Genomic DNA, 23,022 nt, shown 5'->3' on the forward strand with positions numbered 1-23,022 from the left:
GATTTATTTTGTTTGACTGTTCATATTTGTTGGGAGGATTTTGTTTTTCTTCTTTCCCACTGGCAGGGAGATGGAAGAGGATGGGAGTTAGGGCTAGCTTCTTCCCTTCCCAACCCCTCAGCCCCGGAAAATGAGTAGGGAACAGAAGGAAGGCCAGAAGGAATCACAGGCAAGCGGTACATCTTTAAAAGTTACATGTTGAATTTATTATGTATCTAAGAAGAAAAACAGGATCTACATAATAGAGATTTGCAATTTCATGTACAATCCTTTCCTTCTGTTGCACACTGTATATTGAAATGTTCACTTTATTTGGGATTTGTTAGGTTTAGAATGAAGAAGTTAAATGGGAAAAAAAGGGCAATTCCTTCCATAAAGAGCAAGATGGGGCAAGTAGGCTTTCTTAGAGTTCAGGATTAGGATGGTTACAGGAGGAGAGAGAAAGGGGAAAAAGCCAACTGGGGCAACAGGGTTGAGTTTCTATGGTAAAAAGATCTCACAGCATCAGTGATTTCTGAACTTGGAATTTCCAAGTCTGTCCCAGATTCTTTATTCAGTCTTTTAGGTTCAAATTTAGATTGGGGGCACATGGGATGTTGGTGGTCAAGTAGTCTAAGTCCTATCTTGAAACAGGGATCTGGCAAAGGATGGAGGGGGTTCTGATTCTGGCAGAAAGTCTAAAGATATGATATGTTAGGCATGGATAGTACCCATGGGAACAAAAAAAGAGGCCGGTGGGCATGGAAACAGACTAGAGAGCTTCCCCAGGCCTGGGGTAGATTTGTGACTAAGTGGGTCACAAGAAACCCCAGGGTAAGGTCCTTGATTCCAAACGACACTGGGTATGCTGGGAATGGGAAGGAAAGCTAAGCAAGACAAGGGATGGGAGGGAGAGGCTGAGAAAAGGTATGCTTCTGATAGGGCTTTGGTGAGGAGTTTAGATCCTAAATGGAGACAGATGCAAGAACCTGGGTAGATGAACGACAGCAACAAAAAAGACAAACCCAGAGCCAAGCAAAGATTCTTAAAAGTCAATCGATTCCTTGTGGTTGCTACAACCCTCAATCCCAAGCCAGTTTGAAATGCCTACAGAATTACAACCTGCTGGTGAATTGTAAATTAACTTTAAAGAGCAGCCCTCACAAATCACTCAGTTTTCTTTGTGTGCAAAACAGTCATTTTTTCTTAGCTGCAAAGTTGGGTGGTACACAGAGCCCAGATTTGGGGCTCCAAGAAGATTGGCTTCACTCCCCCCTCCCCCCCACGACCTTGGGATGGTCTTTCTTTTGTAGCCTCGCTTCTTCCTCTGCAAAATGAAAAGACTGGAAGACCTCTAAAGATCCCTCCTAGCTCTGAATCCATGATTCTAAGATTCCTCCTCATCTAGCCAATACCAACTGACCCAAATGCGACAGAACCTCAATGAAGAAGAATCTGGAAAGAATTATTCAAGGGGCAGCTAGGTGGCACAGTGGATAGAGTACCGGCCCTGGAGTCAGGAGGACCTGAATTCAAATCCAGCCTCAGACACTTAATAATTGCCTAGCTGTGTGACCTTGGGCAAGCCACTCAACCCCATTGCCTTAAATAAATAAAGAATTATTCTAGTCCCTGCCCTTCAGGCTGGGCCAAAGCTAGCTCAGTAACCCAAGGATGTTTATGCCTCAGGCTGATGGTTTGGGTGATTGGTCATACATAGAGCTACATGTAAACAGAAATTAGTGAATTGATTTCAAACATAACTACAGTGAATAAAACAGTAATAAGTAAATAATGAAAGCTATTAAAAAAACAGATAGCAATGTGGTAGGTATGTAAATATTATGGATATGTATCCATCTCTATGTATACACATATTTTTTACCTGCCTTAATCAATGAAATACCCTGAGGGTGTTACTCTACCCATAATTTTTTCTTTGCCTCTTCTTTTTTGGAAGTAGTCATTCCTGGTCTATTTGCCTCATCTGTCTTACTTAACCTTAATGACTGATGGGTCATCTCAGTCAAACTGAGATCTTGGAAAGACAGGTTTAAAGAGTCAAAGTCTCCCACTGCATCCAGGGTTGACTTCAGTGTCCTGATCCATCTCTGACCACTGGACTCAGAAAGCTCCCAAGGGGAAAGCAAGGTTGGTGACTTTGCATAGCACCCCTCACTTAGATCCAAATTCACTTGCATGTCACAGCATCACCTCCCTGATGTCATGACCTTCTTTGAGAATAAAGGACAAACAGTAACAATAAAAACAACATATACACACCTACATATATATATATATATATATATATAATGTGCATACACACATATAAAAAAAAGTAAGTTTTGAAGTCAGAGGTGTGAGTTCAGAGTCAGTTCTACTACTTTTATAGCCTGGGTCAATCACTGGGCCTCTCTGAGACTCGGTTTCCTCATTTGTAAAACAAGAGGATTAGACTAATTCTAAGGTTCTAAAACCTCTGGGCCAAGGAGACTATCAGGTTGGTTTAATGACTCCTACGCTCACTGGCTTTATTCCATCCTTCTGAAACAGATGACTGATTACTGATATTGATACTGATAATCTAGCACGATGGAACATACTATATTTGACCAGGGTTTTGTTATTTCTCAAGACTGGCTTTATTAACATTTTAAAAATCATTCTAGTCCTTGTGTATGCATCCTTTTATGGCAACATGTTTTAAGCAGAACAATTCTAGCCTGTGACAACTTTCAGTACAATTAGGTTTTCAGGTTCATGATCCCTAAGAAAGTTGTAAGAATAATTCAGGGCAATGGAAGTGAGAGGATGGATGGGTCCTGGCTGCAAATATTGGCTTAGGGAGTATGGATTTGTCTCCTAGCCTACACACATGAACTCTGGGGGCTGGGCAGTTATTTTTTAAAGCCCATTTTTACAGGGGTCTTTTGCCTGTCTTGCCTTTCCCCAAACTCAGATCAAGGCCTCCCGATACCTAAGAATGTCAAGACCACCACTGTTTTGTTTTCTGTTTTTTTTGCAAAGCAACGGGGTTAAGTGGCTTGCCCAAGGCCACACAGCTAGGTAATTGTTAAATGTTTGAGGCCACATTTGAACTCAGTTACTCTTGACTCCAGGGCCAGTGCTCTATCCACTGTGCCACCTAGCTGCCTTCCACCACTGGTTTTTCAGGAGCTCCTTGGCAATCTCTTCATTTACTCTGTGAAGTCACTCTAGAAGTTGTGCTGTCTTCTTGGGATCTGCATTGGCTTCTAGAAACCTCCCCAGGCTTCGGTGAATCCCCATATTCATTCCTTCTTACTGTGATGTGGGCAGGCCCTGCCAGAGCTGGCCTCAAGGGGCCATTGCACCATCTCCTACCTCTTCCCTGGGTTAGCGATGCCCCAGGAATTACACCATAGTCAGCTGAAATGGGGACTGCAGGAGCTGGACAAAATTAAATAAACCTAGAAGAATGAATCACTTCGGCTAAGGAACAGGATGTAAAATGAACCCGCACAAATCCTCAACCTTCCTACACACTGCCAATAAAACCCAGCCAGAAGAAACAGAAAACCATAGAAGGTGGAAAATAAATATACAGGTGGAGGTTCAGCTACCAAGGAATTCAAGATCTCTCTAAGAATATAATTATAAAGCAATAATGACAGATTGGAGAGAAATCAATTGTCATGGTTGGGTCTGGCTAACAATCTAAAAATGACGTCACAGTCTAAGTGACTGCTTCTCTAACCCTGCTTGATACCTCATCCAGCCATGATCAGGGGAAGAGCACGAGGGCCAGAGAGGATCTCACAAGGACAAAATGGACAATCTGATGACATCAAATTAGAAAGCTTTTATACAAACAAAATGAACACAATTAAAATTAGAAGGGACACAGTTAATTGGGGGATGGGTGGGATCTTTACAGCAAGTTTCTCTGAAAAAGATCTAATATTCAAATTATATATGGAACTGATTCAGGTATATAAGAATCCCATGTGAAAAATGCTCCAAATCACTAATAATTAGAAAAAAATTAATTGAAATAACTTTGAAAGCCTACCTCATGCTTAGCAAAATTGGCATGAAAGTAAAAAGAAAGGAAAAGAAAAAGAAAGAAACAAAGTAAAAGAATTTTTGAAAGAGCTGCAGAAAACTAGGCAAACTAATGACACGGTGGAGCTGTGTGGTGGTCCAGGCTCTGTTGAGAGCAATCTGGATCTATACCCCCCCAAACTGTGCCTATTCCTTGCCTCAGATAAACCACTGCTATGACTAACCTAAGGAGATTAAAGAAAGTGGGAAAAGATTTCTAGATACTGAAATATTTTTATCTAGTTTTTCTGGAGCAGCAAGGATCATCCTCTGCTCTACTTTCTTGCCAAGCTTCTGGATGACCCAGGATACAGTATTTTCTCCTTCCTCCCCTTGGTTTCTGGACTGCTCAGGAACACCTCACCCCTCCTTGACTGTCCACTTGGATTCCAGTTGTCCCACAGGTAACAAGATCAAGAACTGGCAGTGATACGCCCCATTTTCTGAGGCTCCTGAGCCTACCCAGGCTCTGCTCATGACTGGCAATGGGCAGAACTGGACGGGGGTCAGGACATACCCTGCCTCCTCTGCATACTCTACCATTCCAAATGGTAGATTTGAAGATTTGATTTGAAAATTATTTTCAGGGGAATGGTGGGAGAGTTCAGTTGGGTGGCTGCCCCTAATCTGCCATCTTGGATTCCTCATTGTCATTTTCTTTGATAAGATTATTTACTGTTACTTGGACTCACTAGTTCTGTGTTCCTTCCATACTCCTGCTTTCTCCCTAAGCTTCTCGCTACCCTGAGCCCCAACACCACAAGGTTATCTCTACGTCTCTTCTGGGAAGCAGGAACCCTCTGGACAGGCACATAGCACGCCTTGCTCATATCTACCGCAAAGTAGACTTCTAGATGGCCCCTCTGATAAGCAAGGTTGGGAGGATGATGCCCAGAGCTGACAGTGCTCTGGAGGACTTCACAGTCCATCTGCTTGGGGTCATTCCCTAAGGGTAGGCATACTTCCACCCCACCGACTCTAATTACCCTTGTGATACTGACTCTTCAATGTGCCTCCTTCCCTATTTCAATCCATCCACTACTCAAGTGTCAATGAGATTTACTTTTTCTTGTATGGATGAAAGTGTTAGAAGATTAAAAAAATTGCTCCTAAAGACTATTTTGATTGAATCCTAAAAGTTTCAATATGTTGTGTTGTGCCATTTTCTTTTCTTTAAATATTTAGAAAATTTTTTTGTTTCAAATCTCTCTCTTCCTTCCATTCCCTCCTATACTCATTGGGAAGGCAAGTAATATGATATCAATTATATATGAAAAATCACATGAAACATTTCTACATTAGTCATATTTTTTTAAAAAGCAGAAAAAATAGTGAGGAAATTATACTTCAATTTGCACTCAGATTCATTAGTTTTCTCTTTGAAAGTGGACTGCATATTTTCATTATGAATCCTGAGGAATTATCTTGATTCACTGAATTAATCAGAATAGTCAAGTCTTACATATTTTAGCATCATTACAACATGGCTTTTACTATGCACAATAATCTCCTGGTTCTTTTCCCTTTCACTTTGCATCATTCATATGGTCTTGCCATATTTTTCTGATACAAACTCCCCCAGTGTCATTTCTTGGAGCACAAAAGTATTCTGCCACAACTTCTTCAGCCATTCCCCAATTGATGAGCATCCCCTTGATGTCCAATTCTTTGCCACCATAAAAAAGGGTCACTATAAAAAATTTTGTACAGATAGGACCTTTTCTTTTTTCCTTTGATCTCTTTGGGGTGCATATTTAGTAGTGGTATTGCTGGATCAAAGGGTAAGCACAGTTTTATAGTCTTTTGGGTTTAATTCCAAATTGTTCTCCAGAATGTTTGGACCAGTTCATTACCCCATCATAATTCAATAGTGTTCTTATTTTTCCTCCTTTCCTCCAGCATTTGTCATTTCTTTTTTAATTAATTTTTATTAAAGATATTATTTGAGTTCTACAATCATTTGTCATTTCTAATAGAATTTTAATATGCATTTCCCTGATCAATAATGATTTAGAACAATTTCTCATATGACTATAGACAGCTCTGATTTCTTCTGAAAACTGCCTGTTTATATCCTTTGACTATCAATTGGAGAATGGTTCTTATTTTTATAAACTGAATCAGTTCTATACTCAGATTAAATAAATTAAAATGCAATGCTTTTATCAGACACTTATAAAATTTTTTCATATTATTTCATAAGTCTATGACACATATTTAGCATAATGTAGTTTCCCTGACCTTTTAATTAGGTCTATTTCTGCTTTTGCTTAGTTTGAGATCATTATTGCTACCTCTGCCTTTTTTTCACTTCAGCTGTAGGATCTTAGCTTCTGCTCCAGCCCTTTATTTTAATTCTATTTAATTTCTGTTTCAAGTATTTCTCTCTCTCTTTTGAAAGGCAGTGGGGTTAAGTGACCTCCCCAGGGTCACACAGCTAGGTAATTATTAAGTGTCTAAGATCACATTTGAACTCAGGTTCTCCTGATTCCAGGGCTGGTACTCTTATCCACTGCACCACCTAGCTGCCCCCTAGTGTGTCTCTTGTAAACAATAACATTGGATTTTGCTTTCTAATTCAGTCAATCTACTTCCTATTTATGGGGGGAGCTCATCCCACTCACATTCATAGTTATGGTTACTGAGTATTTTCCTATTTTTCTTCTGTCTCTCTCTCTCTTAAAAACGCATCTAAATCTATTTTGCTTCTAACCACTGCCTCTTATTTTTCTCTTATTTTCTCCCTTCCTATTGGATTAAGTTACATTTCTTTCCTTTTTGAACCAATTCTTTTTTATTTTTATTTTTTTAGGTTTTTGTTTTTGCAAGGCAAATGGGGTTAAGTGGCTTGCTCAAGGCCATACAGCTAGGCAATTATTAAGTGTCTGAGACCGGTTTGAATCCAGGTACTCCTGACTCCAAGGCTGGTGCTTTATCCACTGCACCACCTAGCCACCCCTTGAACCAATTCTAATGAGTGAGCTTCAAATCATTAATTATTAGAGAAATGCAAATTAAAGCTTCTCTGAGGTACCACTTAACACCTCTCAGACTGGCCAATATGACCAGAAAGGATAATGATCATGGCTGGAAGGGTTGTGGGAAATCTGGGACACTATTACACTGTTGGTGGAGCTGTGAACTCATCCAACCTTTCTGGAGAGAAATTTGGAACTACACCCAAAGGGGAACAAAAATGAGCATACCCTTTGACCAGCAATACCACTACTGGGTCTATACCCTGAAGAGATGATGAAAAAGGGTAAAAACATCACTTTGTACAAAAATATTTATAGCAGCCCTGTTTGTGGTGGCAAAGAATTGGAAATCAAGTAAATGTCCTTCAACTGGGGAATAGCTTAGCAAACTGTGGTATGTGTATGTCATGGAACGCTATTGTTCTATTAGAAACCAGGAGGGATGGGAATTCAGGGAATCCTGGAGGGATTTGCATGAACTGATGCTGAGTGAGATGAGCAGAACCAGAAAAACACTGTATACCCTAATAGCAACATGGGGGTGATGTTCAAACTTCGAGTGTATTCCTTGTTGTTGGATTCTAGTTTCTAGTCCAATTTACTATCCTTTTCTATTTTATGGGTGAGTTCATCCCATTGCAAATTGGGTATTTTTTGTCATCCTAGTTACTCTTGCATTTTTCTTTCTTTGATTGTCACCTCTCATCATAAAGAAGATAATGATTTAAAAGGAATGAGATTGATGTTGGTGATTTAAATAAATAATTTGCTTTTGCTCCACTGTTCCTTGACCAGATTCTGGTCCCTCTCTTTTTTTTTTTTTTAGGTGGCACAGTTAAGATGAATGAGGACTGACTTTAGACACTTACCTGGCTGCGTGATCCTAGACCAATCACTTAACTTCCACTGGCCTGTTTCCTTATCTATAATGCAAGACAATAACTGTAACACTATGTTACCTCTCAACCCTCTATCCTGTTCCCTGTCCCTGCCTGTTTCCCTTTTGAATTCAATGTATTTCTTTGCATAATTTTGTTTTTATGATAAATCCTCTTCAATGTAATTCAGGTAAGAGGCGAAGTGAATATAAGGTGTTGGAGTTACCCCTTCATGTCCAAACAGTCTTTTAGTATGCCTGATTATGAAAAACAAGAAGCCAAGCTTTCCCTCCCTTCTTCTTTTATGGCTATTGAAGATGCTAAGATTCTAAAATGATTTTTGATTCTTCTATTCCTGTCAGAAAAGAAGTATTGTATAACCATGGAGCTCCTTCCATTTGCTCAAATAGATTTACTTAGTGATTCTTGTGTTTGCATCTCTGGTTTTTCTGAGTTCAGGTTTTTAAAATTACAAGTTCTCTATTCTTTTAAAAATCAAAATTTCCCCTGTAAGTCTTGCAAGGTTATTCTTGGTTTTTTTATTCTTTATCTTTTTTTTTTTTGGAATATATTCACTGTTTTTCCTTGTTTAAATGGTCCCACCAAGATTTGGGTGACTGTAGTGCTTTCTTAGTACATGGATTCTTTCTTCAGTTGGTCCCTACCACCTTTATGTAAGACCTCATTACTACCTTGTTATTGTTGCTTATTGTTTTTTTAGTCATATTACTGACTCCAGGCCTAGCACTCTATCCACTGCACCACCTAACTGTTCCGTTACCATCTACACAGACTATTTGATAGCCTCCCAACTGTCTTCTCATGGCTCTTCTTCTACAATCTATTCTTCCTATCAACTGTCACCATATAGAAAGACTTGATCACCTTATTTTGGGGCTTAAAACAAGTACAATGTTTCTTTATAGCCTACCTGATAAAGTTCAAACTCCTTGGCCAGACATTAAGGCTCCAACAAGTAGATGGCATTCTATCTCTCCACCCCTTATCTCATTATTCTTAATCCCCTGATGCACTTCATGAAAAATGACCTCTGCCTCTCTGATGTCACATTATAATTTACATGCATCTCTCATGCAGTCAGGTATATCATTTAATAAGTTCTCCTTTATATGGGTCACACACTCTCCAAGAACACAGGAATCTTGCCTTTTCTAACCTCTCTAGCTTTCCCAGAGTTCAGCACAGTGTTTTCAAAGCCCTTAATAAATATTTGCTGAAATGAACTGCCCAAGTTTGTAGGTGGCCAAGGAGAAGACCAGGATGCAAGACAGGACTTCTGTCTCCTGAGAGAATCCAGTGCTCTTTCCATTACATAGCCCTGTCTCCTTAGAGCTTGTTTTTATTTAATTATAACAACACTCAAGAGACTTTTTATACATTTTCCTATTTAGGAATAAATTACAAGATGTTAGAGAGCTAAGAGTCAGAAGACTTGGATTTCAGTCCTGAGTGATGTTGCGCATGTCAGTTCCCATGTCTGCAGCTCAGTTTCCTATTTTGTGAAAAGAGGGGTTGTAGCACCATGTTAAAGTCTGCATAGCAATTACATATATTATCTTATTCTCAGACCTCTGCTCTCAAAGGTCCCTGCCAACCCTAGACTCTATGATATCATGACAGTAAGCTATTTCCAGATCAACCTGTGAAAGGCTTCCTACAAACTTTAAAAAAGCTATGAATAAGTCTGTGGTAATCAACATCATCACCACCACCACCACCACCACCACCATTATCACTTATACAGAGGTGCCACTGCCCTTTGGGTAACAGGCAGCTTCAGTTCTCCTAAGATCACAATGCCCCACTATCAATAGTCACACAGTATTACACAGAATTAAACTGATATTTATAAAAGCTGGGGACTTACATCAGGAGAAATATATCTACTAAATGTCAGAGTTTTCACTTTTAAGAAAAGACACAGGTGATCTTTGGTTAAAAACAAACAACTACAGTAGTTTAGTTGGGGCAAGAAAATTCTCTCCACCCATCCCAACATCTATTGCTCCTTTTCTAGGTAGCTGCTAGCCAGTGGCCGATAGTGATAAGCCCACTGGCTTTGCTTTCAGCTATAAATTTCCAGGGACAACTATAGTAGGATTTGGACCTCACAGAAGAAAGAGGAAAAGGAAAGCCTTCTCTGAAGACAAGGCAAAAAGAATTGAAGGTCTGTATTTGGTAAAGTTTTCCCAAGGAAGAATTATAGGTATCCAGTTTTTGGAGGGGCTGCAGGAAGATAGGTACATTGGGACGTTGCTGGTGGAGTTGTGAACTGGTCCAGCCATTATGGAAATGAAATAGGCTTGTACCTACATCAAAGAAAAAGGTCTTCCATGTACAAACATATTGATAGAAGTTCTGTATTGGCAAAAAACTAGAAGCTAAGGGAGAATGGCTGAACCAATTGCACTCTATGTAATATACTGTGCCATAAGAAACTGTCAGAAGGGTAGTATTGGAACTTGTACGGTGAACAGAACTAGAACAATCTGTATAATAACAGCAACAATAATCAATAACTCTGAAAGACTTATGCACTTTGACCAATGCAACAATTAGGAATCCAGAGGGCTGATGATGGGGTGAGTTCTCCACCTCCTAATAAGAGGTCATGAGTTCAAGATGCAGAGATGAGAGATATACTTGGGGTGAAGCAAGTATATTTATCTGTTTTGCTGGATTATATTTATTTGCTACAACATGTGTTTTTCAAGTGTTATTGGGGTGGGGCAAGGTGACCTAATATTAAAGTTGCAAAAAAAAAAAAAAAGACAGAATAGAAAGTTGTTTTTTTTAAACTTTTTAAATGTATAGAAGGAAACCTGGAGGGAAACACAGAAAAGTACAATAACCTTAAGAGTAATATAAGAAATTTTTATGTGTATTTTTAAAAAAGGTTTTGAACATAATAGAGATTCATGATTTCATATTAAAAAGAATGACAGTACATTACTCTGTAAGTAGAGTAGACAGGGTGCTATTTTTGGAGTGAGGAAGAGCTGGGCTTCAATCCTGCCCTGGACACTTATTGGGTCTATCAAGCAACCTTAAATTACTTATCTGTAAAAAATGAAATACTAGCACGTGGGATATTGACCTCACAAGTTTCTATGCAGCTCAAATGAGACAATATTAGGTAAGCTTATCCTAAAGCTTATCTCAAAGCTTAAGTAAATCTTAAAGCACAATAGTTATGATTGATAATTAGGGGTGCAGTACATAGAATATCAGGCCTGGAGTCAGGAAAACCTGAGTTCAAATCTGGCCTCATATCTTTTCTAGCTGTGTGACCCTGGATATGTCACTTCACCTTGCTTGCCTCAGTTTCCTCATCTGTAAAATGAGCTGGAGAAGGAAATGGAAAACCACTTCAGTATTTCTGCCAAGAAAATCCCAAATGAAGAAAAAAAAGAGTTGGACACAACTGAAAAAGGACAGTAGAACAAGAAGTCAGCTTTGATTAACATTTACTGACTCAACCATCAATTCATGTGGCACTCCAAATTGTTTGGGAGAAGGATTTAGTCTCCTAGGCAGTTAAAACTAAATATTTTTCTCACATCCAACCAACATCAGATTCTTTTTTAAAATACTTTTAAAAATTTTATTTTTTAACATCACATACTCTTACAAAAAAGGGACAGCTAAATAGTCTTAGGTCTTGGATAAAGTAATATCATTAGGACAAGTGACAGTAGCCTCATTAAAATGTACTCGGGGACCAAAATGAGGTCATTTCTGGGTAAAATGCTGAAACTCAGGGAACTGGAAATCCTGCCATTCTAACACTATCTATGGTATGAAAACAATAAGGACCGAAACAAAATCTCAAGAGAGAGTTTAAACTGTATTATAGAAAGCTCATAGTAATTAAGTGAAACCCCCCCCATGCCATATGTTAACTTATATGAATACAGAGATTTTATTCTGTAAGAATAGAGTCTATACTTGCTTAAAATGTTTTTCATGATTAGATTTTTCATGACTTTAATTAAATTCTCTTGCAATCATAATGCATTTTCTTGTTGTCATTTTATTAAAGAAGAGTTCTATTTGTAGAAATGTTGCCCATCTTCCTTTTCTAATGCCTCCAATAAAAAGGGAATCAAGTTATTCAAATCTGAAATTTAAAAACTTTCAGAACACAAAAGGTGAGAATGTGAAAGACCTATATTGGGCTTTTTAGTATTACTAAGTCTTTAAGAGACAGCTGTAAAAAGTAAAAATCCAAGTATAGAATTTATTACATGTTAAACATTCAGAATAAGACAATGGACATACCTGCATAGGGCCTGGAATGCAAGATAAAACTCTCTCTATGTTTTCTGAGTTCACATCCACATCGTTTACAGCAGCAAGCGTATCACCTAAAAGGAAGAATAGGAAAGAAAGAGGAAAACCATAGAACCAAAGGATTTTAAAACTCAAAAGGATCTTGGAAATAATTTAGTCAACCCTCCTCATTTAACAACCAAGAAGTTCAGTGACTCTTGGGTTTCCTGAATCCTAGGACGGTACTATTTTCTCATTTTCCATGATCTCTTCCTTCATCCCTCCCCCACCCTGAGTCATATACTAAGATGGAAGGATCTTGCCATCACTCACAAATACACCAAATCATACTATCATAAGCCCTGAAATTCCCTTATCTGATGATAATCTACCATCATTCCTCTTTATCCTCTCCAAACCCTCCATTGCCCCCCTCCCCCAGCCCTCAATTCCTTCTCAAGTCATCTCTCCTGCACTGGCTACACCGTCCTTATTTCTTTATCTTGAACCCTTGGTGAGCCAAGTCAAATCTACAATCTTCCTTTTGCCTGAGTCCCTCGCTCCCTTATTAGATCATCAATTTTACCCTGCCAGACTTGGATCACTCCTATTGTATACTGGCTTTGCTTTTACACATGTGCTGTTGATGAAAGTTGGAGAAAAATCAGAAAACTATGCTGATTGGATCCACAGAAAATATGTGTTACACAATCTCTATGGGCCCTCACTACTAATAGGCAAGTCTACTCTACCTTCCTTATCAACACCCTCTCTCACTCTTCATAGCAGTTCTTTCAGACCTTTTCATTGTTATTGTTTAGTTGTTCTTGAGTCAGGTCTGAGTCTTCATGACCCTATTTGTGATTTTATTGGCAGTGATGCTAGAGTGGCTTGCCATTTCCTTCTTCAGCTCATTTTACAGATGTAGAAACTGAGGCAAAGAGGGTCAAGTGACTTGCCTGGGGTCACACAGCTAGTAAGTGTCTGAGGCCAGATTTAAACTCATGATGATGAGTCTTCCTGATTCTAGACATGGTGCCACCTACTTATCCCTCCTCAAACCTTCCATGGCTTCCCATCCCTAAACCCTCTTAACTGAGAACCTTGCCTCATAGTTCACTAAAACAGTAGAGGCCATGGCTGAGATGCCTTCTTCTTCCCTCTTCATCTCCCATCACTCAGATGCCTCTGACCCATGCCTTCTTTTTTTTTTTTTTAGGTTTTTGCAAAGCAAATGGGGTTAAGTGGCTTGCCCAAGGCCACACAGCTAGGTAATTATTATCTGAGGCCGGATTTGAACCCAGGTACTCCTGACTCCAAGGCCGGTGCTTTATACACTATGCCACCTAACCTCCCCGCCATGCCTTCTTCTTCACCTCTCTCAGATGATGAAACAGCCCCCAGCTATGACCAAGTGATCACATTCCATCCTCTCTCCTGCAGTAGACTGACCCCTCTGTCATCCCCACCATCATGCATCTTCAATCTCTCTGTTTGGTAATGCTGCCTTACTGCCTACAGTTATGCTGGGTCTCCTTCATCAATAAAACCTTCATGCCATCCAATCATCTATCACCTCATAGTTCTCTTCTCTTTGGTGGCCAGACTTCTTGAGAAAGTTGTCCACAATAGTTGCTCCACTTCCCCCTGCTCACTTCTAAAATCTCCACAGTTTGGTTTCTGAACTTTTTTCCACCAAAACCCACCAAAGTTACTAATGATCCTGAGTTGCCCAATCTAATGATCTTTTCTCAATCCTCATATCCCTTGACTTCTCTACGGCCCTTCTCAATGTCTGTCCCCATCTCTTCAATCTTTTCTCTTGGTTTTTTTGGACACCCCTCTTTTTCTCCTGCTTCTCTTACCACTTCTTCTCTGCCTCCTTTGCTGGATCAGCCTCCAGACCACACTCTCCAACCATAGGCACCCCTCAGGATTCTGTCCTGGGCCCCCATTTCTTCTCCCTGTATTCTAATTCTAACTTGGGGAATCTCATCATCTCCTGTGGATTCAACTATATCAACTCTTCACTGATGATTCTCACATCTTCTCATCTGTCTCTACTATCTCTCCAAAACTCCTATATGGAACTCCATGCTACAATAGTAGAAAGATCTGGGAAATTTCCTCTGCATATGTGTGGGCATGAGTATGAAGACCAAAGGGAACTCTCCGATGTTTTCTATCAAATAAGGCACTGAACAACAGAAGAGCTTCTGAGTCACATTGGTGGAGGGGATTCCACACTGGCAGTTCCCTAGACTAATGAGACTACAGAGATGGGCATTTTATTGTACTTAGATTCCAAGATAATTTTTTTCTTGCAGAAACTCTTTCAATTTTACCAAAAGAATCTTTCCTTGTTCTCATTTCCATACTCACTTCCAACAAATGTCTTCACAGAAGGAAAAGTGTCTGATGAAGCAGGCTGCCAGGTCTTCAGACTTGCTCCTTGTTCAATAACTTTCTCCACAAATATTAGCAGAGTCCTGCCCTGGCCTGCTGAGGAGGATATAGATAGAGAGAGGGCCTAGGGGCAGCTGTCAGGGTGAGAAAGCCTCTGGCAAGAACAAGCAGAGACTCTATGTAAAGTCACAAGGCTGGCTCTGGGCCCTCATCCAACTAAAAAAAGGGACAATTTAGCCACTGTTGAAAACATTATTTTTCTACTTTTCTTTCTACAAAACTTCAGTAGGTTACTACTTAATATAAATTCTAGGGGGTAGCTAGATGGCACAGTGGATAGAGCACCGGCCCTGGAGTCAGGAGAACCGGGGTTCAAATCCAGTCTCAGATACTTAATAATTGCCTAGCTGTGTGACCTTGGGCAAGTCACTTAACCTCATTGCCTTAAATAAAGTAAAATTTAAAAAACTTCTAAAAACAAGTTCTTATTTTCACTTATTTGACAAATATTTATTGTCTTCCATTTGCTAATTCTTGTGATGGAGACTGAGCTCCCTTTTCTTCCATTCTCTTCTTCTAGAAACTCCTGGACTTCATCTCTTCTCTATAAAGCAAGCAGGTCGCCCTTCCTGCCAAGGCCAACACCTAGCCCTTCTCCATGTGCCTGTCTTAACCCCAGCAGATTGTCCTCCAGTCACCCCCCCACCCCTAATTTCATCTTTCCCTTTTGACTGGCCCCTTCCCTAATATCTCAAACATGAACACTTTCTCCATGCTCCCCCCAAAATGAGCCCCCCCCCCATCCTCAAGTTAGCTTTTCTTCTTTTCTCAGTCAAACTCCCTGAAAAGCATATCTTTGTGGTCTCCTCCTCTCCCTCCTTCCACATTATCTTGGAAACCTCATCAAATCTCCTAAATTTAACTATCACTTCTATTCAGATAAATAAAACTAGCATTGATAAATCACTTACTATGGACCAGACCCTGGGCTAAATTAGTGCTTTACCGTTTTCTCACTTGATGCTGTTATTGTTTCCAATTTACAGATGACACACCTACTCTCAAATAGGTGTGCATGTGTGTCCTCCTCTCCTCTGAGCTCAGTTCTGCATCATCATTCCTAACTATAGGTTCAATAGATATCTTAAATTGAGCATAATCAGTCATCCCAAACAGATCTCATGCCTTTTCCCCCAGACCTTCCCTATTTCTGTTGAAGGCTCCCCATCCTGGTCTCACAGTTTGGTCTCACAGTTTCATCTTGACATCATCCTGGACACCTCTCTAGTGTCTCTGACATCTGCTATCTTCTCTCCACTCATGCCCACGGCTACCATCTTAGCCCGAGGCTTCATCCCTTTCATCCACACAAGCAGGATCTTCATGGGTCTCCCAGTATCAAGTCTCCCACCACCCAGTCCATCTACCCTGCAGACAAAATAATTTTCCTTAAGTGAAGATCTGCTCCTGTGACTCCCCAGATCAATCCCTTCCTGTGTTTTCTGATTTGTTGTGTCCAGGATAAACATCAAGGTATCATGCTAAGCCTTTATTATCTTCCCAGAGCTTAATATGGTGCTTCATAAATGCTTATTGATTGGCTAAAAAGGTCAATCTAACACAAATCAGAATATGACTATATCTACACACATAAAAGTGGAAAGTGGTTTGAGATAAGATGAAGGAGAAATCAAATGAACAGAATTACAAACTGCACAGGAGGCTCACAGGACAGGAGCCCTCAAAAGAATCAGGTGACTTTTAAAAACAATACCTCTCACTTGACACTGGATGGTTCAGAAGAACTTCACAGACACCCTTTAAATTTAGCTTTTAAATCTACTCTTCACCTTAGCTTTGCAAGGAGGATACGAGTCACAACAAATAGACTACCCAAGGTGGTATTGTACTATTCATCCATCCCCAGGGGGTAGCGAGGGGGTCCAGTGGATAGAGCACCAGTCCTAGAGTCAAGAAGACCTGGGTTCAAATCTGGATTCAGATATTAGCTATGAGACCCCGGACAAGTCGTTTAACCATGTTTGCCTCAGTTTCCTAATCTGTAAAATAAGCAAGAGAAAGAAATGGCAATCTCTGCCAAGGAAACCCTGGACACAACTGAAATAACTGAATCACAAATTCACTCATTTATTCAATGCACATCTACTAAGCCCCTACTCTATGCATCTGGGGAAGGAATAAGACATTCTCCTGGAGTTCTATACAGGGCAAATCTGCAGTTCTGTGGCCTGGACCAAAACCAGGATCTGCATTCTAGAAAGAAAAAGAGGACAGTGATCATACTGTTTCTAACATAAGACAGAACATCTGTAGCCCTACAGATAATGCTTGAAGAACTCAATACCCTAGAACTTAGCAGCTGATCCCAAGACAACACAGACCCCCAAAGACACAAGACCATGGGTTCCCTCTAGAATGGCAGAGTTCCTGGCTCTTACACAAAGCTGTAAGGCTGGAAGGAGAAAATAGGATAAGACTCCCATGCAAAAGAAATGTTAGGGTGCCAGGGATGTACAAGATACAAACCCCAAAGGGGAGAATGATTGCAAAACCCTTGTAAGTGAGGCCTCAAGCCACAAGAAAAGCCTGTCCACAAGTTCAAAAAGAAGGCATGGAGGAAATGAAGCAAGAGTCAACCAAGTCCAACAAATGACATAAGAGTAGTAAAGGAAAGAACTAGGAAAGAAAGGAAAGAGTTATAAAGTTTGAAGAGTGAGCAGATTAATGAATGCTGCTAGCTGACAGCCCAGGGAATTGCCTAGAAAATTTAATTGAAGACTATCTAGGGTAAAATTCTAACTGCATGGGAGAAGGCCAAGACACAAATACAACCCCCCCCCCCCCCACAGTTGCCCTTCTTCTCCACAGTGATACTTGTCAGAAGGAACCTCAGCAGTGTACATGGAAAGAAACAACAGCCAGGAGCCTCCCTGATGTGGAGGCTGAGCCAGTCTGTAACTCCTTGCCTTCCTGACCTCTCATTTGGAAAAGGCATCCTCCCACTTCACGTGTGCCTTGTGCAAGGCAGAAGGACGACTGTCACACGACCTCAGAAGAATCTGCATTCTCTCTTGGCCTTTGTGATTGGCAGCCTCGTTGCCCAAGACGCACATTCTGAAAGCTAACCTGGGATAACACTGCTGCTATCTGTTGTATAAATCCCTCTAAGAGCTCAGGTTCTCTTAAGGGAGGGTGTCTAAAGTAGAAGTATTTCTATTCACAAATTATAATTTTTCTATCACCTGGGGCTGTGTGAGCCCTAAACTTTTCCTGTCTCCCTAGTGGGCTGGGCTCTTTCTGCAATAGTTATAGCCAGGTAGGCTCATGGCATCCCTAGATCTAAAGAAATGCATTCTTAGTTCAATGATTTCAGGAGACAAATCCCAGGTAGATGGGGATTTGACTATCTGACTCACATATCCATTATACCTGCATATATACAAACATACCCTTTATAGTTGTCTTGAGGACCAGCCTCATTGAGTTCTGAGAGGTATTTAAACCAGATACAAAAACTGTGACTCCAGCAGCTTCTGAAGAACCAGGTACTAGGACCTGGAGGGGTTTGAGCTGGCAGAAGCATGGGTGAAACCCTAGTTCTGAATCACTAAAGCATGGAAACGCCCACCATTTGCCACATTCCCAGTTGCTCCAATGCACAGGGGTTTCCCTCCTTGGACCATTTACCCTCTCTTTCCTGCTCTGGGCCCTGAAGCGTGCCCCCACCTCATGATCCAGGAGCATTGGGACCACCATCGTGCTCACCATCTGTGGAGAGGAATACTTACCGATCAACACTTGTCCGCTCTTCATGGCTGGGCCTCCTGGGACTAAGCCGTGTACCACAAGCTTTGCTTTGTCAGTGCCTTCGGTTTTTTTCCTCCATTTAGATTGGTGAATAATTCCCAGCAACAGTTCCAGAAGCCTGAGATGCTCTTTTGCTTTCATGACCAAGGCATTTTTGGGGTTTACAAAGACAGACACGTCCCTGTACTGTTGCTGAAGGACAATACCCATTTTCTTTGTAGGCTGATGCTTTAGGATCGACACTGGCCCATTGCTGGTTTTTTTATTGTAACGTTTTGGCAAAAGTCTTCGACTCTTCAAAATTTTGGAAAACTTCTTGAGTCTGGGTTCATACTTTCTTCCCTCTCTGACATAATCCTCATCAAAGATGATTTCATTTTCACTGAACCTGACATGGTTCACAGTTGGTGTTTCTGAAAGGAGACTTTCTTCTTCACTGTCACTCAGCTCCAGATAAAAGAGTTCCCCATATTTCTGTACCCTGTCCAACCATTCAGCCTCAAGGTCACTGTGAAGAAGAAGAAAAAGTTAGCCCTGAGCAGCCAAGAAGGAGGGAAGCAACTTGTCAGTTGTGTCTCTGTATCTCAGATCCCACTGTCCCCCAGAACTCTAATTTATTGTGAACATATCTGGAATTCCCCCTGAAGAAAGCTTTGGGTGGAACCGGGGAATTTAAGAGAGTCCACAGTTTAGCTATTTTCCCATCTATCCATCCATCCATCCATCCATCCATCCATCCATCCATCCATCCATCCAAAGAAAATGTTGTGGTAGAACACAGAGCACTGGGCCTGGAGTCAGGAGGACTTGAGTTCTGGGCAAATCACTTCACTTGTCTACTTCAGTTTCCTCAATTGCAAAATAGAGATAATAACAGCACAGAGTTGTTGGGAGATCAAATGAAATAATATCTGTAAAGCTCTTAGCATAGAATTGGTTCTGTTTAAATAGCTATAGATTAGCTACATTAAATTATATATAAATGCTATTTTCCTCTATCCTGATATGCCCCTGGCCATTGGACCCAGACAGCTCTAGAGGAGAGGAGATTGGTGACTTTGCAGTCCCCCCTCCCCGCCTTAATCCAAGTTACTTGCAAGTCAAATCACCCCACCCTTACCCTAGTCCTCCTTGAGAATGAAGGACAAACAATGACAACCTTCCCCCTCTAGAAGTGTGGAGGTCTCTTCCTTTGGGCATCAACAATTCATTTGGATATATGTCTCCTTTACACCATTCAACAGTACTGTCAGTCTGATCTGGTGTTCATCCAAGGTCACAAAACAAGGCCTGTTCAGTTGAACTTTATGAACGTTGAGAAATGGCTTTGCGGTGACAAGGGGATGCAGTTGGCTTGGATTCAGAAGACTGGCTCTTTTCTCAGTCTCAGTTTCCTCCTCTACCTCTTAGGTTGCCTGTGAGAGTCAAATGGGAGAATTCCTAAGCTGCCCTTTGCAAACCTACAAAAAACACTCCATTTTGTAAATCTTTCCTGAACCCCCATTTCCTTATTCATAAAATGCAGTGGTTGAACTTGAGGACTTCTAATGTCCCTTCCAACTTTAAATATTTGGTTCTATGAGCCAGTTTGCATTCATAAGAATGAGACCTATAATTTATTAGACTAATCTCACAGATGATGGCAGAAGGACAGTAAACCACACATTTCATAATTCATCCTGTGAATCAAAATCTTTCTGAGAAATGAGGTGATGAAAAAAATATAACTTCTAGAAATACAGGAAAAATACTGATTTTATAGCATCAATTAATGGTGTAATTTGTATTCTGCTCATTCACTCAGACAGAAAAATATAGCTACTTTCTGCATCACTCATTAGAAATCCTACTTAAGCCCCAAACAGAAAAGTCAAAAGTTTTTTTTTTAAAAACTCTTGTTAAAGAAATCAGAGAAAAATTCAGTATGGAAGAAACTTAGGTTAGACCAATACCTCACACCCTATCCCAAGAGTAGATCAAACTGGATACAGGATTTAGACATAAAAAGCAACATTATAAACAAATCAGAAGATCAAGGAGTAGTTTGCCTGTCAGATCTATGGAAAGGGGAGCAGTTTATGACCAAGGAAGAGATGGAGAACATCATTAAAAACATACTAGGTGATTTTGATTACATTAAATCAAAAAAGCTTTTGCACAGTCAAAACCATTGTAACCAAAATCAAAAGAAATGTAGTAATTTGGGAAACAATTTTTACAACTAGTATTTCTGACAAAGGACTCATTTCTTTTTTTTTTCTCACAGGTGGATCACATTCTTTATGGTTAAGTCCATCACAAACTTCCATATTTTTCCACTGTTGCCATTGCTGATCGCAACTCCCTCCTTTCGTATTTCTCCACTACCATGTACTATATTTTCTCTCTCCTTTCACTCTGACTCTGCTGTAGGGTCGCTGAGGGGCGCAGCAGACAGATCCCTGGTCCTGGGGCCAAGAGGCCCTGAGCCCCCATACCACCCCTTAGGCCCAGCATCCACCTGGCCCTATGGTCCTGGACAGGCCATCCAATCCCAGCCCCTTGGAAGACGTAAAAAAGAAAATGTGTTATATCTGACCACTCTCCCCCCATGGTCCATCCTCTCCTCCATCACACACATCACCCCCCTCCCCCTGTTCCCCCCTCTCCTTCTTACTCCAGATGCCTATACCCCATTGGGTATATATGCTGTTTCCTCTCCTAGCCATCTCTGATGAGAGCGAAGATTCCCTCATTCCCCCTAGCCTTCCCCACTTCCATATCATTGCAATAGCTCATTGTAATAAAGAAAAATCTTATTATATGAAATATCTTGGCCTATTCCCCCTCTCCTTTTTCTTTCTCCTATTACATTTCCCTTTTTTTCTATTGACTCCATTTTTACACCATATTTTATCTTCAAATTCAGCTTTCTCTTGTGCTTCATCTATAAAAGCTCACTCTACCTGTTCTGTTAACTATGAAGGTTCATATGAGTATTATAAGTGTCATTTTTCTATACAGGAATACATGTAGTTCATCATCATTAAGTCCCTCATATTTTCCCCCTCTCCTCCAATCTCTATGCTTCACCTGAGTCCTGTATCTGAAGATCAAACCTTCTGTTCAGCTCTGACCATCCAACAGGAACATTTGAAATTCCCCTGGTTCATTGAAAGTCCATCTTTTTCCCTGGAAGAGGACATTCAGCCTTGCTGGGTAGTTAATTCTCAGTTGCATTCTAAGCCCTTTTGCCTTTCGGTATATTATATTCCAAGCCCTACGAGCTTTTAATGTAGTTGCTGCTAAGTCCTGTGAGATCCTGACTGCAGCTCCACGATATTTGAACTCCTTCTGGCTGCTTGTAATATTTTCTCTTTGACTTGGGAGTTCTGGAATTTGGCTATAATATTCCTAAGGGTTGTTTTTTTGGGATCTCTTTCTCGGGGGGGATCGGTGGATTCTCTCCATTTCTATTTTGTCCTTTGCTTCTAGAATATCAGGGCAATTTTCCTGTAGTAATTCTTTGAAAATGATGTCAAGGCTCTTTTCCTGATCATGACTTTCAGATATTCCAATAATTTTTAAATTATCTTTCCTAAGTCTGTTTTCCATATCAATTGTTTTTTCAATTTTTCACATTTTCTTCTAATTTTTCATTTTTTTTTGGTTTTGAAGTAATGAATCCTGGTTTCTCGTAAATTCATTAATCTCCCTGAGTTCTATTCTTTGTCTGAAGGATTTGTTCTCCTCAGAGAGTTTTCTTATCTCTTTTTCCATCTGGCCAATTTTGCTTTTTAAAGCATTCTTCTCCTCAATAACTTTTTGAACTGTTTTATCCATTTGACCTAAGCTGGTTTTTAGCATGCTATTTTCTTCAGCATTTTTTTGGATTTCCTTGACTAGGCTGCTGACTTCATTTTCATGTTTTTCCTGCATCTTTCTCATTTCTTTTCCCAGTTTTTCTTTCAACTCCCTCATTTGATTTTCAAAGTCTTTCTTGAGCTCTGTCATAGCCTGAGCCCAATTTCTGTTTTTCTTTTTTTTTAATTTTTGCAAGGCAATGGGGTTAAGTGGCTCGCCCAAGAAGACCACACAGCTAGGTTATTATTAAATGTCTGAGGTTGGATTTGAACCCAGGTACTCCTGACTCCAGGGCTGGTGCTCTATCCACTGCGCCACCTAGCTGCCCCCAATTTCTGTTTTTCTTGGAGTCTTTAGATGCAGGAGCTTGTGCTTCCTCATCTTCAGACTGAGTATTTTGATCCTTCTTGGGCTCATTTGTAAAATATTTCGCAATGTTGTTCCTCTTGTTTCTCTGCTTGCTCATTTTCCCAGCCTGGGCCTGGTTTTGGGGTGCTTCCTAAGCTTTTGGAACACTCCCACAAGGGTCTCAGTATGTGAGGCTCTGTCCTCCCCCCTGGTCTGTGAATGACCATAAGCACCTCCCTCTGCCATGGGGTCAAGGTGGGGGGGGCCCCTGTTTTTCTATGGGTGGGCCTAGACTGTGAGCAGGATCTGAATGTGGTCAGAGCCCCAGAGTCCTGTTCCAGAGGCAGAGGACAGAGCTCTGCAGTCTCCCTTCACTCCCCTCCCTA

General features: G+C 40.6%; 1 protein-coding gene across 1 annotated transcript in view; it reads right to left on the reverse strand.

Moving 5' to 3' along the window:
- INTU (inturned planar cell polarity protein) overlaps positions 1 to 23,022 on the reverse strand; it is a 102,352-nt gene that overhangs the window by 49,175 nt on the left and 30,155 nt on the right. Inside the window, exons 2-3 of the mRNA XM_074228374.1 lie at positions 18,427 to 18,953; positions 12,221 to 12,306 (exon numbers count right to left, since the gene is read on the reverse strand). Of these exons, the coding sequence (XP_074084475.1) occupies positions 12,221 to 12,306; positions 18,427 to 18,953 (613 nt within the window). The remainder of the gene's footprint in view (positions 1 to 12,220; positions 12,307 to 18,426; positions 18,954 to 23,022) is intronic.

The sequence above is a fragment of the Macrotis lagotis genome, chromosome 3, assembly GCF_037893015.1.
Source record: "Macrotis lagotis isolate mMagLag1 chromosome 3, bilby.v1.9.chrom.fasta, whole genome shotgun sequence".
NCBI lineage: Eukaryota > Metazoa > Chordata > Mammalia > Peramelemorphia > Peramelidae > Macrotis > Macrotis lagotis.